This window comes from Xenopus laevis, chromosome 6S (genome assembly GCF_017654675.1).
Source record: "Xenopus laevis strain J_2021 chromosome 6S, Xenopus_laevis_v10.1, whole genome shotgun sequence".
NCBI classification, from domain to species: Eukaryota; Metazoa; Chordata; class Amphibia; order Anura; family Pipidae; genus Xenopus; species Xenopus laevis.
This window is the reverse complement of record NC_054382.1, coordinates 64,771,422-64,789,508: the sequence shown is the minus strand read 5'-3', so window position 1 is coordinate 64,789,508 and position 18,087 is coordinate 64,771,422. Positions and strand designations below refer to the sequence as shown.

The window sequence follows — 18,087 nt, the reverse complement described above, 5'->3', positions numbered from 1 at the left end:
CATGTAGTGCGTCTATAAAAAACCACATTATTCACATTTGAGTACTCTCCAGTTTTCTTCATGATCCACCATCAATCACATGTATCACTGTAAATTATATGTTAGCAAATCAGAAAATGAACTAAAAATATGAAAAAACATATATCATTCCCTGAAAGTGCTACAAAATATCTATACAAAATAGAGGGGTTAGTTAGGAGAACTCTGATCAAGCTGTACATTCCAAGGCAGTACAAGCAAATGTACGTTTAGATAACGACATGGGGAGGGGCCATATGTGGTAGGTGTAATAACATTATGTAAGTGACAAAAAGCTTTTGTTGAGATAAATGTATGAAAGCTTCTGTAGTGTATTTCAAGAATTTTACTTAGGGACCTGCTTACTGATATAAAATATTCATATGGCTTCTGGCTTTGCTTGTCTCCTTGAATACCTGCTTTATGTTTACTTGTCTATTGTCAAAGGTTGGTATTTGTTGTTTAGCCTTTCCCAAGAACTCAGGGATCATATCATCATGCAACACTTCCACTTGACGTAGGCTCATGGTGCTCAGGATAAAGTAAACAGTAACTTTCTTAGCAACTGAACAACTTCCATTCAGCGGAAATGAGAACCTGTTAAAAGCTTTGCAAATGTGCTGATAAATGTTAAAGCAAACACTGGAGTGACTATTATAGAGAAGCAGTTGGTAGACTCATGGAGCAGCCTGCCAAATTTACAGGGAAAGCAGCTGTCCAGCAATAACTGAATTGGCAGCTGCAAGTGTCAGTTTTATCTTTTCAACTACTGTTCTTTCTTTTATAATGCTACAGACAAGAGCTTTCAGGTTCCAAGGTTTCACATTATTTTTAAACATGCATGTTTCAGGTCTTTATTGTCTTGCTAGAGTAAACGTTCATCGGTGTACCAGCACACACATGGTTAACATGCCTTTGAGTCTGTTGTGATTATCCTACTTTTATTCCACAACATTTAACTCTTTAAGCAAATGTAGACTGCTTTTATGGCAATTAACTCATTTATTACATGCATAGGTTTTTTGAGAATGGTGAAGCACTACAAGCTGCTGCACCTGTGTGCAAATATATGGGGTAATTATGCTAAAGGCTTGACTTTTCTTTTGCTGCTTGTATATATATTTGGTTTTCCTGCATCTACAGGGTGCACAGCACCACATTTACTGTATTTAACAAATGGGTAATCAGCAATCCAGTGTATGCTCCATTTATGCCTGGCCTCACAAAGGGAAAAATGCTGTAATAACCTCAAAGGAGGTAATACATAAGCAGGTGCGAAAGTGAGAAGTGTCTTTGTCTGTTTCCTTGCCTGCAATTTTATATCAGGTTTCATGAATTATTATGTTGATACAAAGCAATGGGATTTTCTTTGCACAGCTGAAGGGGATGGAGATTCAGAAGCTTTCCCAATAAGGTTGCAAGTTTATAATGTAACATAGACAGACTGAAAGATAATAGCTGAGCAGACAATGCAGACATTAGAACTACTCTTAGCACTAGTACAAAAATATAAATAAATGGTATGGTGCCATTCAGGTGCTGGGACCTTAGTTGCCTGTGAATTAATACCCAGAAAGCTCTGAGCTGAGCGCCTTAATAAAACAAACAGTGCAGCATTCCCGCCTGGAATTTATAATTATTGCTTGCTTGGTAATAGATACCAGATTGTATTCCCTTGCTGATGTTGCAAATGAATGCAGAGTAGCAAAGTAAATAGGCCAGCTTGTTCAAATGTAGAACGGATAACAGCTCTTGAAGTGAGATTTACTCACTGTATAGTGTTGATACACAAAAGCCCTGAACTGTCCATGATGCCACATTATATAAAGACTGCTGCTTTATATTACTAATTTGGGATTGCAGGAGGATGTCATTCAGAACCTGCCCAGGTTTCAGTATAACAGGAGAAGAGATACATGGAAAGGCAGAATATATTTCCTTGTGTGATCAGAATCTAAACGTGATTCTAAAGTGACTAAAGGTTTCTTTTTTACTTATTAGAAACACGAGTATCGTAACTTTGTCAGTTCTAACCTTTACTATAGGTTTTGAGAACTAACAATCATATTAAGCCTGGCTACCAAAGATCAATAAACCTGTAGAATTTAAATAATATTTTTTTTCCTGCTGAGTTTTTTCTATTCAGTCTACCCCTCATTACTTAATCAAATGTATCATTTTGTATTTTTTACAGGGAACACAAGTTTGGTTACGAGAAAATGGTCAGCACTATCCGAGCTTTGTTCAGTCCTGTGCAGGAGGGGTTGTCGTCTTCAAAACATATTATGGGCAGGTAAAAGAACTCGCTTCGAATTCCAATTTTTACAGAGAGAGTAATTTAAAGGCCCTGGTATATCATTAGACATATCTACTATTGCCAATCTTTAGCACATCAGCAGAGATACCCAAGGAACAATTCAACATAAGTTGGACAGTGTTTTTGATTTGTGTGTAGAATGTAACCATCTCAAATTAATTAGAAAAAAAAGAAGAAATAAAGCTAATGATGTGTATTCTCTGTAAAGCACATGGCTTGCATATTTAAGATGACCCTGATAGTCTGGAATTTGGGAAAATAACCAAAAGTCATAACAAAGTCATTACAACCTGTCACCCAAATCCATGTATCCATAAATCTGTGTCAATAAGGAGCCATGCATTACCACAACAGGTTTTATACAAAAATAGATAATCCTGATGCAGGTGTTGCCAGACCCCCCTTTCTTCATACTAGATTTAAGTCTCTCCAATTTGCCTCAGAGGGGGAAAATTCCTTCCTGAGTCCCTGGATTAACTTGTACTATAAGATATCTTCCATTAAGCTATCTAATGTCTCAGTCATCATGCCTGATTAAGGGAGAAAATTCCACATCTTCACTTTCACTGTAAAAAAACCCATTCCTAATATTTATCCGGAAGTTCCTTTCTTCTAATCGGAATGTGTGATCTCATATCAGCTGGAAGCACCTACTGGTAAATAAAGCTTTAGAGAGATTATTATATGGCCCCCTTATATATTTATACATCGTTATCCCTATCACCCCTCAAGAGCCTTTTCTGCAGTGTGAACAACCCCAAAAAAATGTTGAAAGGTGCTTAGAATAAAGGTGGCCGTAGATGTAGAGATCCACTCATGGGCGATATTGGGCTGCTCCGATCATGAGCCCTAGGGCCCAAAGATTGGATCATAATGCAGGAGAATGGGGCGGTCAGAGCGCGGGACTGCATACACACAGAGATGCGGCCGCAATCCGAAGGGATTTTTTAACCCATCCGATCGAGATCTGCCCGACTTTTGGCCAGATATCGATTGGGAAAGCCCGTCGATGGCCCCACACACGGGCCAATAAGCTGCCGACTTTGTCTGTCAGCAGCTTTTTATCTGCCCATGTATGGGGGCCTTACATGTTAACATAATAAAAGTTAACTTAAAAGTAAACCACCCCTTCCATTCCTTCAAGTTGTAAAGTCAGTTTGGTACTCACCATAGATAGTAACATAAGACATACAGGACAAGGTGCGTAAGGTGAGCAGGTAAGTAGGATGTCTTCTATTTACTGTCCAAACAAAGCATCAGATGCGATATGTCACTAACCAAGCCTAATGTATCGGTGCATGCAATTCCTTTCAACTTCAGGAAGTTTAGCACCTTGTATAGATGCTCTTTTAATGTTTACCCACACCTTTTTTACAGCCAATTTAAATTTTCCCTTATTTCTGGAAAAACAAGTTTTCATAACAAAAAGGAGTGTAAAAATAGGGGAAGAATATGGGTGTCCTGGTTTATAATCTATTCATTCTTAGAGTATTCATGAATAAGCTCTATTTAGATGCATTCAGAACACAGTTTTTAGCATGCTTTGAAGCTACTGCAGGCATCAGACTGTGTGAGATAAGAATCCTGTTATACAAAGCATCTAATATTTCCTTGAAAAACATGTGGTTCTCGTGCCTTTTCATATGAGAAATGGTTGGACTGCATATTGTATATAATGGCTTTGCACAAAACATAAAATCATAAACACAAGATAAACAGCTTCCCCAGCCAGTACAGAAGTCGGTTTCACACAGCTATATTTAGTTTTTTTTTCGAGTGTAATCTAGAACTACTTTGTATGCAAATACCCTATATTAAATGTAATATAGCAATTATGGACTTAAGTGGGACCTATATAGACACTCATGGGTCCATGTCTAGTGCAGCAGCTTTTAGGGGGTAGCCTTTAGGTGCCTGTATGGTGAATTAAAACGTTCCTGTGAAAAATGCCAAGGGACCGACGGATACTTCCTGGCTAAATCTAATGGGAGGAAAGGGGTATCTGAAACTTAGCAATCGGCTCATGCACAGTTTACCAGGTCCTTCAGTGCATGTGCCAGTCGAAGCCTCAGGGGGCAGACTGAGGTCTGGCTTTTAAGTTGCAAGATAAAGGTACTTTTGGGTAATGTACCGTATATCTGCCCTAATCCGTGCTTTCTGATTGTTTTCTGTTATAGTGAACTATATACAGTAAATGTGCATTTTACTAATGACAATGACAAATTTAGAATATAATCTATTTCCTTGACTTTACCATACTGTAAATATAGTTCTTTTGGCAAACAAAGGATAAGTGTTTTCTTATAAAATAAAAATAAATAAACAGTATTAACCAGGAGTACTCCTAGTGAGGTTGACATCAGTTACAAAATAAACATTAGATGTCACCAGACTTGAGCAGTACTCATACTGGCCTTGAGAAAAAAATGTAATTAATTGTGTTTCTAAACCGGTTCTACTGTTTATATTATAATGGTAAAAGGTTGTGAGAACTGGAAAGAAATATGTTAGCAGAGATAAGGAGAACAGAATTCTCACACCTTCTAAACTCAATACAGATGAAACAGTTCCAAGAACCCTGCCAACATAATCACATATATGTTTTGTTATGATATGCTTTTCACAGCAGGGGGTATTTAAATCACCCCCATATTGTGGGCATAATGTTTTTTTTTTTTAAAGTTTAAAAGCTGTCCAGTTTGTGTGAGAAAATCAGAAGATCCCAGAGAATGCCACTTCTCTTTAAGACTTAGTACCGTATATACTCGCGTATAAGCCGAGTTTTTCAGCACCCAAAATGTGCTGAAAAACTCGACCTCGGCTTATACGCGGGTCATACGCCAATCCCTCACCGGATCCCTGTCATATAGACAGCCCTGCTGAGAATAAGGATTGCACTTCCCCAAGCAAACAGCGTATAAGAAATTCAAATCCCGTGCCGGCGCCTCTACCCACGTGGCGGCCATGGGCGCCGCCATTTTGGAAGGACGCCGGCAGGGAAGGACGCGCCGCCCGGAGCTCCTGGACCTGCTCCGGGCGGCGATCGTCAGTCACAGAGTCCTGATGCGCTATGGGAGAGGGAGGTGAGGGATCCGATATTACGGGATTTGAATTTCTTATACGCTGTTTGCTTGGGGAAGTGCAATCCTTATTCTCAGCAGGGCTGTCTATATGACTAGAGGAGCGTTCCTGTACAAAGTACAGATTGATTTTCAATCAGCCCCTAGGCTTATACACGAGTCAATACATTTTTCCAGTTTTCTTAGGTAAATTAGGTACCTCGGCTTATACACGGGTCGGCTTATACACGAGTATATACGGTATTAATATCTTGCATACATAGTTTTTGAGGCTGAAGAAGAATTCAGACCTTTTCACATATATCAGAGGCATGCGATCTTTCTGGATAAAGATTCTTGTCTCCAATGTGAATTCATGTTTTATCAGCTGTGATTAAGTACAAGGTGCTGTTTTATGATTACAAAAAAAGGAAATCTTTTTAAAAAGGAAATCATTTTTAAAATTTTAATTATATGTTTAAAATTGAGTATATGGGAGATAGACTTCCTGTAATTTGGCACTATCTGGATAACGGATTTCCGGATAACGGATACCAGTATTATATTTTTAGCATATGCTACTGTATATATAGTCATGTTTCATAATTAAGTGCAGAACACTGCATTGTAGGTAATACATATGGCAAATTGCACACCGTTTGAACAAACAATATTAAATGGTATAAAACAGTAGCTGAACTACAAGGAAGCGCACAACATGGAAACAATATATAGTGTAGTAAATTAATATAAAAATGAGAAGTAAAATGAAGTAGAAAAGAAACACACCACCCTCACACTGGGTGACTGTGAAAGGTGAAAATCGGTCCAAGTGAAAAATTGCTCCAAACACAAAAAATCTCACTGGACTAAGGACAAATCTGAACAATCTATCAAAACTCAAAAGGATGTGCCACACAGAAACACTTTGCAGCATAATTTGAAAGGACTTGATCCATTGGTCACATATGAAAAGCAATCATCCAGATATAGTGTAATGAAAGCACAAAAAATGGCTACTTACAAATGTTCACTACAATGTACACAATATAGAGCAACTAAAAATCCAATGTGTTCTGCGTGGTCACTGCACCACACTTCCTCAGGGAGCCATTGCTAAAAATCAATATCACAGTATGAAGCTATAAGTAGGGCATTTTCACAAACCATTGCACATTCATGGGTGATGCTGTGCGCACCCAGCACTCACGTCCTACGTCATACATGTGTGTAAATGTGCGCATTTTCTGTGCATCTGTGCAATAGACTTCAGTGCACGCTCAGTACTTAGAGAAGCCCAAACAGACTGGATTAACTATGTAACTATGTAACAAAAAAATCAAATATACAGGATAAACTAGGGCCTATTTTTCTACAAATTGCAGATGAGTACTTTGAATATTCAGCATTCAATAACTTCTGTTTTAAAGTCATCTCAGAAATGAATTGCACTCTTAGAGGAAGACGCATTCTTTCAATTTTATCATTCTTAGGCCATTCTTAGGCCATTTCCTACCAGAGTGGTACATTGCTGGCTGTTCCAAAAACTGAATGAAAATTTCCTTTTGTAACAGGTTGGTTGTAACCTATCATATAGTGCCTAGTTGAGAAGAATGCAATTACACATTTGGCAAGATTTTGACAATATCAAAGTCTTGTTTAGAGATTAAAAATTGGACAGTGAAGGATTTTTTGTGCATACTTGCTGCAAGCAGGCTTTGATGTTGCTTTTTTTTCAACAAGCATCAAATCTTCTCTAGTATAGATTACATTGGGAGAAGAAGGAAGGCCTGAAACTGCTTTATAGTGCGTTGACTAGATGGGCCCTTCTAAAATTTGTAAGTCTGCACTCTACAGCAGCTAGATTGGAACCCTTTGGCTGCATGTTCTACAGAAAAATTATCTGAGGCACTGACCCTGTACTTATTCCACAGGGAAGTAAAAGATCAAAGTACCTGACAGTTACACCTGCCGGGAACTACAATGACAATATCAGCCAGTGAAGTGGTCCACCTGTAGGACATATGTCTTGCCACTCCAATTGCATAGCCAGAAATGTCTGATGCGTTGTACACTGAATCATGTGGACAGTAAAGTATGATTCAGGGCATAGTTATCGAGGGTTAGATGTTATTTGGGCATTCATGGGAATCATTGTGAATGTAGTTCATTTGAACAGAAGTACAGCAGCTGCAGAAATGCACTGAAGGAATGTTCTACACAAGTAATTAGCTATGTCCTCTTATATTTGTTACTAAATAAAAGGAAGGAAAACGTTAATTCTGTATTGTAGTATAATGGTATGAAATGTTTTGTACAATCACATAATTTACAAATAATCATAGCTGTTGTAAAGTTTTTTTTTAAATAAAATCACCTTGAAATATATTTGTATAATAATGAGAACTAAGTGCGCTTTGTCCTGGAGCTAAGCATCTGCCAGAACCCTTTGTAAGACCTAGTGACAGATGTTCAGTGGCCAGGAGTAGTAGTTTTATATTCCATGTAACAATGCACAATAGCATATGCTGACTCTGTTGCCCATTCACCAACCAATATTATTTTGCCTGTTGTCATAATGAATGGCCAAGCACTATGTTTGTGCTTAGATCAAGATAGTATTTCACTGGCAGGGTTTTTATAATGATACTTGATTTAATGTGTTTTGTATCCTGTAGCAATGTAGATGCTTAGGGGCAATATAGTTCCCAGCATCCTATGGGAGCTACAGTACAGTACAGTTACAAATAATATGGATTTAAAGACTTCCAGTACTTTTCATAATAATACAGGTGGCACAAGTAAAAATTTTTCCATTTGCAGGTTTCTTTCTGTTATTCTGTTATGCTGTGGGGATTCACTTGTATAGGCTCAATATGCTAAAGGAAACCTGGAAATAGCACATTACTGTGGCTGGGATTAATTCCAAAGCAACTTTGTGACCGTGAGACTTGTGCTTTGCATCTTCTGATCAATATCTTTCTGATCGTTCTTTGACTGCCTTTCTGCTGTCTCCTCCTGGATTTCTCAATGCCACCTGAAACTGAATCTTTCTAAAACAGAACTCATCTTCCCCGTACCTTGAGAATTTACTCATAGTTAATAATATCACCTTTTATTTGACCACACACACACACACACTGCCTAGGAATTATCTAAGACTCTCACCTGTATTTTTCACCACACATCGAAACACTTGTAATATCTTGTCGTATTCAGCTGCGCAATATTGCCTGAATGCGATCATATCGCAATTCAGACACAACCAAAACACTTATCCAGTCTCTTATTATCTCCCAACTTGATTACTGCAACCTACTCCTCGCAGGTATTCCAACATGTCGCCTTTCATAACTCCAGTCTGTTCTAAATGCTGCTGCTAGACTCATTCAGCTATCCCACCACTCAACACCAGTTGCTTTCTTATGCATATCCCTTCACTGGCTTCTAATCTCCTCTAGAATCAATTTCCTTACACTTACATTCAAGGCCCTTAACATTGAAGCCCCTTCATGTCTGATCTCAAAATACACCCCTTCACGGCAATCTTTTCTCTGTTTCTGACCTTCGCTTCTCTTCTCCTCTCATCACTTCAGCCCATTCTCATCTACAACACTTCTCTTGAGCTTTTGCTTTTATCTGGAACTCTCTGCCTTGAAGTAATAAAATCTTACCCTGGTGGTCTAGTGGGGGGATGGCACGGACGCCTGCCGCCCCCTCGGCGGGGACGCCCCCCGCGCCGAACTGCTTCCTTGCAGGCGCCAGTCTGTTAGGGCGCGCGCACCTCTTCCTGGTTTTCTGCGCATGCGCGATAACGTGATAAAGTCAGCGTGCAGTGGCACGAAATTCAAACTGTATTTAAAGGGACTTCAGTTTGTATTCAGTGCCCGTGATAGGATTGTATTTCCTGGTGCTCCTGAGCCTTGTGCTATTTGTCTGCTATCTTCTGAACCTGTTTGATTCCTGTTGTGACCCATGCCTGGCTATTTTGACTATTCTGACTTCTCGATCCTGACGTTTGCCTGCCTACGACAACTCTTCTGTTTAACCCTTTGATTGATCAACCAGTTTTGACCCTTTGCGCCTGCCTCGACCCAGCCTGCCTAACTACGATTCTGTCTAATCCCGTTGTACCGTGACCTTCGGCCTAAAAGACTCTGCTAACAGCCGTGCCTCTTTGCCAGCCAAAACATCTCACCTTGCACCCCTCGTTAAGTCCAGGTGGCACCCAAGTAAGCTGAGAGCTCCACCCGAAGCCCAACTGTGGTCACACTACTGGTGAAGCCCAGACCAGGGTGCTTGACACTTGTTCTGGTATTGGGTGCCGGCCGTGACACTTGAGCTGTCAAACTGTCTTCTTCTTTCCAAACGCTTCTTAAAGACCAACCTGTTTAGGGAAGTGTATTCAGTGTACCTTATCACTGTATACTGTATCAGTCATTGCTGTATCACAAATTACAAATTTGTTTCTAAAATCCTTATGTCTCATTTGTACCCTAACCTTTAGTTGTAAACTCTTTTGTGTAGGTCCCTCTACGCCTATTGTACTCTGTAAACTCTTTTTGTTATTAACCATTTGTTCCCTGTTCATTATAAAAGGTATAGCACTGTGTAACTTGTCTGCGCTATATAAATAAATGGTGATGATGATGGACACTTGTATGCATTTATTCAGAGCTAGCTAAATATGCAAATTGCTGCACGGAACCATTGTTATTCCTGCTAAAATACACAAAAGTACCCCATTTTTGTAATGAGCCTTAGTTAGCAGGGTATTTAGGGAAGAACATTTCCAGTATCCTCATCACTGTCTGTGTAGCAAGCTGGACGCAGCACCTGTATGAAATATCTTAAGTCCTGCAAAGGTATTAAATCTTTTTGATTGTTTGATCAACTGATTGATGCTGAATAGCTTTTATGCCATAGAATGAGGCCCTGGTGTACCTATAACAGTGTCTGGGAAGGAAAGCTATTGAGAAATGTGCACTTTATTATGACTGGATTGCAGTGAACAAAGTTGGGCCTCTTCTCACAGGTCAGTAAGGGCCATAAATGCCCTTTAACCTTTGAACTAGCCCTAAAAGCGTAAATCAAAGTGATGTATGGTAGCATTATATGTAACTATGGAGCTCCAGCATCATTCTGATAAGACATACAAAGCATCATTTGAGAGCTACAAGACAGGCATGTCCTTGCATTTTAAAAGACATAGAAATACTGTTGTGCTTTGTCAATTTGCTGGCTACTGACAATTCTCCAGAAACCAATGAACTACAGATGTCAACTGTAGTCAAGATTCCAAAAGAGCAGACACAAGTCTGGAGAAGACTGCCTCTTTTGTGTGCCTGCTTTGTGTTTTTGCTGCTCCGTGTTAATGTCTTTCTTCTGAATTTATTGAGGGTTAATATTGAGTTTGCTTTGCTCTTTAATTTCTCTTCAACTTGTTAAATATTGAACACATAACCATACTCATCAAGCGGAGAACAATCTTTTAAATTTTTCAATCCACCATACACTGATTACTTGTGACAAACCAATTATTATGTATGCTGTTGTTGTTTAAACCCTTCACTGTGTGTGTGTTAAAAAAATGGCAGGACAATCACGGAGAAGGAATGTATCATCATTTGGACCATACTATTACCAAACAGTAGATTTATACAGCATAATTTATTGCACCCTTTGTCAGGTGCTATTATTAGGGGGTTAAACAAGGCATACTGGGTAATATAAAAGCACCAACAAGCAGAATAATAACATGCATTTAGAATGGGGACATACATAGAATTTACAAATAGACAGATCAATCACTGATTGCTAATTGTCCAAGATCAAATTTTATAGCTGAGCCCAAAGGTGTGGCTGATAGCAGTTATAGACATATTTGGTTTCTAATAAATGGTACAATATTATTAGCTTTACTCTCAATGAATATTACACGGTTGAATGTAAAAAATCTGTAATAATCTTTTTGCTGTGGCCCTCCAGATGTTGTTGACCTACAACTTCCAGCACCTTCAGCAAATATGGGAGATTGGTTCAACAAAATCTGGAGATCTGCAGGTTTAGTATCCTTGGAATCAAGCATTCCAATGCTGCGCTCGTGGATATTCTGGTAGTATTTTTTTCTTTTGAAGTTTGAGGTCTACTGGGTGTGAACATGAACTCCGATCACTGCTTCCTTGGGTTGTGCTCAGCTGCCCTGGATAGACCACTAGGTACCAAGCCATTTTATTAACCATAATTGGGGGGGGTTGCCATTGTTAAATTACAGTAGCAACTCAGAACTATACAGATTTACAGATTCCTGTTGTCCATTGTCAATTATTTGCAGTTATTTTTATGATGGCAGCAGGTGAAGAACAAGCTGTATAGCAATGGCGGAAACTGAGAAAAGGCTATATGGTACAGGTTAAATAGTGGATAACAGATAACACTATTATGTTCTACAGAGCTTATCTGCTATATGCTGTGTAACCTGTGCCTTTTCTCCTTTGAATGGCTGCCCCCATTGCTACAAAGTAGCAACACTACATTATATTTTTATTCCTTTGAAATACTTTTTTTGATGTTACTGTTCCTTTAACCTTATATCTGTGCTTTACAATGTAAAAACAGTGTTTCGTATCACTGTGATATACTGTAGCTTTCTGTAGCTGTAGCATTATGTAGCTAACACCCAACACTTAATATACCCATTCATTTCTTTAACAGATGAAAGAATTAGAGCTAACCAGGGTGTGATAAACATTCCTCTGGCATTGATGACACAATAGTGTTTTAATAGCATTGTAAAAATCATTATTGTGCATATTTAAAGCCAAGCCAAGCCAAAAGGAGAAACAGAGACTAAATTAAATAGAAATTATAAATAAAAGGCAGCTTTCCCTTATGTTTATTAGAATAGTCATCTTGCATTTAATTCAGCTGTGCTATAAGAATGTAGCTGTACTAAAAGAACAGCTAGTAGGGTAAGTCAACTCCAAAATAAGAATTTGGCTAAAAAGAAAAAACATAATTCTATGCAACTTGTCAATATACATTAATTAAATATGTTTTAGTGCTTTAAAATTTATTTGTAAAAACAATTGCTATTAAAAGCAATCAAACGTGGCACTTCTTAAACAATGTTGCAAAAGTTAACCAGCCAAGACAGGTCTGTTAATCAGCTAGTTTGTCTTACAACAGTCTGAGCCACCAGGGCTGATAATAGACAGGGACATTGCTTTCAGTAGCATTATATACACAAGTAACTTTAAAAGCATAGAAAAATATTAACAAATGCATATTGCAAAGTTCCTTAGAATTATGTTTTATTTTATTAGGAAAAATATATTTTGTGTTGGCATTCCCTTTAAGTATAATATAATACATTATTGCAAACATTTCCTATTTGTCAAGACACCCTTGCAAAACATTAACTTACTTGCCGTTATATATCATTTTTATATTACCCATGTACCGTATATACTCGAGTATAAGCCGAGTTTTTCAGCAGCCAAAATAAGCTGAAAAAGTCTACCTCGGCTTATACTCGGGTCATTACGGTACCTAGTTGATCAACGCGACGTTCCCCCGGCAGCTCGCACACTTCCTGATTATGCGCATCTCCTAGCACAGCAGCCTCCTATAGCACCGCCCTCTACTCGAAGAGCCGCTCCTTAGCGACCCGTGATTGACTGCCTACGACGACGTCTGTCATCACTCAGTCCCGCCGTCAGCCGCACGTCAGGGAAGGGCGGATCGCTTAGCTTGTTCGATTGCGATCGCTTAGCCTGTTCGATTGGCTCGTACCCCTGCAGGGCAAATAATAACAGCAAGCCCCATCATGTTGCTGTGCAGCGTCAATGCAGCTGCAAGGAACACTTTATGCTGCGCAATGAGGGAGCTGCCTTATTAAAAAGGGAATGACAGGCAACAAAAGTGTATCTACTAAGGAACGTATAAGCCAATGATTTTCTGCTGGATTCATTGCAGTCATCTCCTGGAAAGCCTACACCGTGCCCTCACCTCCCTCCCTTTCCTCTACTGCATGGATGTAAGTTATTCACCTACTGTATTCTCCCTTGCTGTGAACTGCTGGAGCAGGCATCCTCACCCTATGGCCTATATGTACTACAACTCCCAGCACTGTGTAATCTGTCTGTGCCACTGCTTTGGCCTCAGTCTTTTGGGCTGTGTGTAGAATAAAGTGCATGGAATTGCTATTTAAATATATATGGAGAGGACTGCTTGTTTTTCCATATGTAGCATGGGAGGAAAATTACCAGTAGCTGCTGCATTTCTCACCCTAGGGTTATACAAGAGTCAATAAATGTTCCCAGTTTTTGTAGGTAAAATTAGGTACCTCGGCTTATACTTGGGTCGGCTTATACACGAGTATATACGGTAATATACAAACGGAGAATCTTCCATCACATCATTCTCCTAAAGCCCCAGTAGCACATTACACTGACTTCAAGTAGTGTCCATGCAGAAAATGTCATATTAGCCTAGCTATTCTTTTTATACAGTTCAATCAACCACTATTGAGGGTTCAATAGATGTTCAACTGTATGGTGCAATGCTTCCACATGCTTTGTAAAATCTGCATAAGAACATTTTTAATTTAGCCTGACATCCCATCCACAACCCATCCACAATTTTACTTTACTTATCAATTAATTAACTTGAAAAAAACTGTTGCAGGAAATGATTTGAAAAAAAGTGGTGCGGGAAATGACTTGAAAAAATTATGAAAAAATTCATATGATTTTTTCGGATTTGATGCCCGAAAACCAGGTATCTGGATTGTCTTATGAAACAGATCATGATATCTTCCAATTGTAAAATGGACATCTGGTATTAACTTCTACATGACCTCAGCAGGGTTGAGATGGAGCATTTTGTTTTGGACTTTTAGCAGCTTTAGCTCAGTATTTTTCTGTCTTTTATTTGACCATTCAGCAATGGATTTACAGATCAGTTGAATAATGATAGTGCTGTGGTGTATTTTCTAAGTGCATTTAAAAATATAAAAGTATTATTGCTGCTTATACATCTGCTACTACCCCCAAGCTAGGGCACACACCTAGCCTTAATGACTGGTTTCCCTTAAAGAATGATACACTTGCAATACTTTTCATGTTAACAAGGGATTTATTAAAATTTAACCAGCAGTCATCATGTGCTTTTACAGTGAAAAACAGTTTGCATAAAGTACATTGTAGCAGTTAAATATAGGGTCCATTATTTATAGGGATGATAGCTTGCTCTGCACTTTTTGTCGATGGATTTACCTCACAAAAACTGATTAAAGAGTTTTGGAAGAGTTTAAACATTATGTAATGATACCTTTTTTCAGACTTCACTAACTCATGTTGAATATCTCTTACACATGTATAAAAATCAGTAGGTCACCTTACACCACACAGTATAGTTTGCCATACTTGAAAAAGGTCATAGCCCGAGCCATGTTGTGTAACTCTATTCCCCAACAAAGAATACTGCAGTCAAGTTTGCTGCCCTGGATTTGTTCCACAACAACGCAAATTTATTGACTTATCAAATCGGGATATCAAACACAGGATAGCCTGTGGAATAAACCAACAAGAAACCTTGGTGAGCCGCACTTATTTTCCAATTTGCATCGTTGGCCAGTGTGGACCATTTCTGATGAAAATGCCTGTGTTGGAGGCAGATTTTCAGTTTCAGGTAAACCTGGTAAGAAAAATGTAGATGACTTCCATTGATACACATACAGGACATTGACTACACCAAAATAAACCTCTAATCTGCTTGTTAGCCCAGTGAAAAAATGAGAATATTCATTTATTTGTGACCAAATCACACATAGTTCTTTTGGGTAGCCCAGATTACTTAGAATCAATACGAGCACGTCTCTCTTAATAAACCTCATGTTGGTTGTTAGTCTTATAGTCCTCAAGATCTTCTCCAGGAATTAAAAGTAGATTGGAGGAGCAAATGTAGAATCATTTTTGGTTAATTGAGGACTGTTGTACCTAGAATGCTGTATGCTAAGCTCTTATGTCTCAATATGTATGCTGTTTTGTCTTTTATACACTCTCCACTATGACTGCAGAAAATGCCTTTATAGCAGAACAATTTTTATGTGGGTTTAATATCGCTGCCTGTGTTTTTGAAAACTTACATTGAATACAGAAGGCAAGCATGTAAATGCCAGGGATAATTTGGAACTCCAATTCCCTTTAGAACTACTGGCACCCAGGGATATTTGTCACCCGCATTTGAATCATTGCTGCATCTGGCGAGATATATCTCCCATTGGCAATAATGTAAATCAGTGGTGGGAAAACATACAAGACACATTGTTTTGAACTTGCCTAAAATTTCCTTACAAGTATGAATCTGAAGCATGTAAAAACAACATTTTGTAATACTGTATTGTATTAAATAACATTTTTAAAAAAAAAACATTCTCAATTTATGAATTCAGTTTATTACATTTTGTGTTATTGTTGAAACTAGAGATTTGAGAGCCTATGGACTGCAAGAGATCGACCTCCCTAGAATATGTGAACTGAAGCAAATTCTTTTAAGGTTTCTCTGGAGGCTCCAAGGAATTAAACACATGCTTCAAATGACACAACTTGTGAGGGTATTTTAGAAAACAATGCAATACAAATTGCTTCACAGAAACCTTACTACATTTGTTTTGGTACATAAAGCAAAAACCATCTGTGCCAGAGTTCCATGATAAGGAAAGAAATTGCCAGGCTACCATGGGTCTCAGGATCCAGCAGATGTCACACACAAGCTCACTTTCTTCATTCCTCTTTGTGTGGAACATAATTCATTTCAGCTGTTTGGAGGGAAACTGATCCTTCCTGCAAATTTACTTGTAAACTGAGAAAATGTTAGCAGCATCAAAAGAAAATTATTTGTCATGAGAATATTTATTGGGTTCACATTCTAAAAAAAGCAGCATGTGAATCAAAGTGCCGGTCCAGTTGCACAGAAGTATCTGACCACAAGTATTAGGCCTCAGGAGGCGAATGGAAATCAAGAGAACAGATTCTGCACATAGCTGGTTTTGTATTTTTAAATGCATTTCTTACAAGTGACTTTTATAGTGTGATTGAGTTTTGTGCATTATTTTTTTAAACAACATGCTATATTTTTTAATTCCATACAATATAGCACATGTGTAAAAGTAATAGTTGTAGAAATTGATAAAAGTGTCAGTTAGTATTATTCACTATGAACTTGAAGCATCTTAAAACTGCACCAAACCACCCCAGCCCCCCACCAAATAACAAGGCAGTGATACAGAAAGAGACACTTTAGTTGCTATGGGTTGCGATTGGTATAATAATTACAATATTGCACCTGTTTAGCTAGTCTGAATGGTAATGGTAAATCAACTTACCCTATTCATACATGCAGAGTTTTTAGGAAAATGTCCTAAACACTATCTTAAGTGTAAATGAGCCTTTCACAGAGTATTGAATTCAGCAGTGCAAGAGGTTTATAAAGTCAATTCTTTTTCAATTCTTAATCATGAATATTTCAATAGAGAGTAATTTTGCACTAATAAACTACTAAATTTTTGATTTGTATTTAAAGAGGTATGTAGAGATTTATATGTCTATATTATAATAAGCTTTGAATATACTTTCTAAAGGATAGTCATAGTTTGTTATTATGTTTTGTTTGATTTTTCTAGCTGACACCATTTTCTGCTGGTTTTACATCTCCTTGCCTTTCTCCAGCAGTATAAAATTAGGACATTTTTGTGAGAAGGTGTTTGGAAAGAATATAAAACCACTGAATTCCTTCTAACCAACTAACGTTTATAAGTTTCTATAAATAAAACCAAAACATGCCATTTTGCAGCAAAAGAAATGTAAGACCACGGTAATTGGTTTGGAGCCTGCTATTAAAAATTCTCTAAGCTCAGGCAAACCTCAGCTGAGCGTTTCTAAAAAAAATGTAGGGAACAAACTGAAACAGAGTAGTCAAGCACTGTTAGCTAGCTGCCAGAACATCTCAACAGATCATAAGGGACATGCATGTAGGAAATTTCCTGCAAACAACAAAATACACAGTCTTATTATAAAACTGATCGATTTACTTTGTTTCATGTAAAATAAGCTTAGCTTAGATTTTGTTCTGGTTTTCTGCAGTTGGTTCTATTGGTATTGCTTGGCTAAACAATTGATCTAAACCTGTGAATGTTCTAACTCTTTAATGCTGTAGATTTCAGGTTGGTTGGTTGGATCCCATATATATTTAGACCCATATATGTTTATTACATGATTACATGCATAAGCACTTCCCCATGTCCAAAGAAGCTACATTTTTAGGTTGACATATTCAATTGGTATGTTCAGAGGTGACCTTCACATGTGCAGTGATGTTGCACGTGTGGGGGAGCACACAGTGACAAGCAGGAGGAGCGGTAGGTAGAAGACTTGTTTTCTCAGTTGTCTCTTCTGCCTACCCCTAGATCCATGGGTGTGGAATGTCAGAATAAAAGTTACAATATTTGCACCAGGTCTACCTATAGCAACCAGTCAGCAGTTAGCATTCACTGATCTTCCTGTCAGCAGATGGTTGCTTTTGACCTGGTGCAAATTTTTGTCACTTTTAATACTTTACTATATAAAGATGTGAAAGACAATGTGACAATATGGTTATAGAATTATTATTATGCTACTCTGTACTTACAGT

At 38.2% G+C, this 18,087-nt stretch overlaps 1 protein-coding gene across 1 annotated transcript in view; it reads left to right on the top strand.

Moving 5' to 3' along the window:
- Positions 1-18,087, top strand: part of LOC108720044 (unconventional myosin-X) — a 137,125-nt gene that overhangs the window by 28,780 nt on the left and 90,258 nt on the right. The window contains exon 2 of the mRNA XM_018269415.2: positions 2,213-2,311. Within this exon, the coding sequence (XP_018124904.1) occupies positions 2,213-2,311 (99 nt within the window). The remainder of the gene's footprint in view (positions 1-2,212; positions 2,312-18,087) is intronic.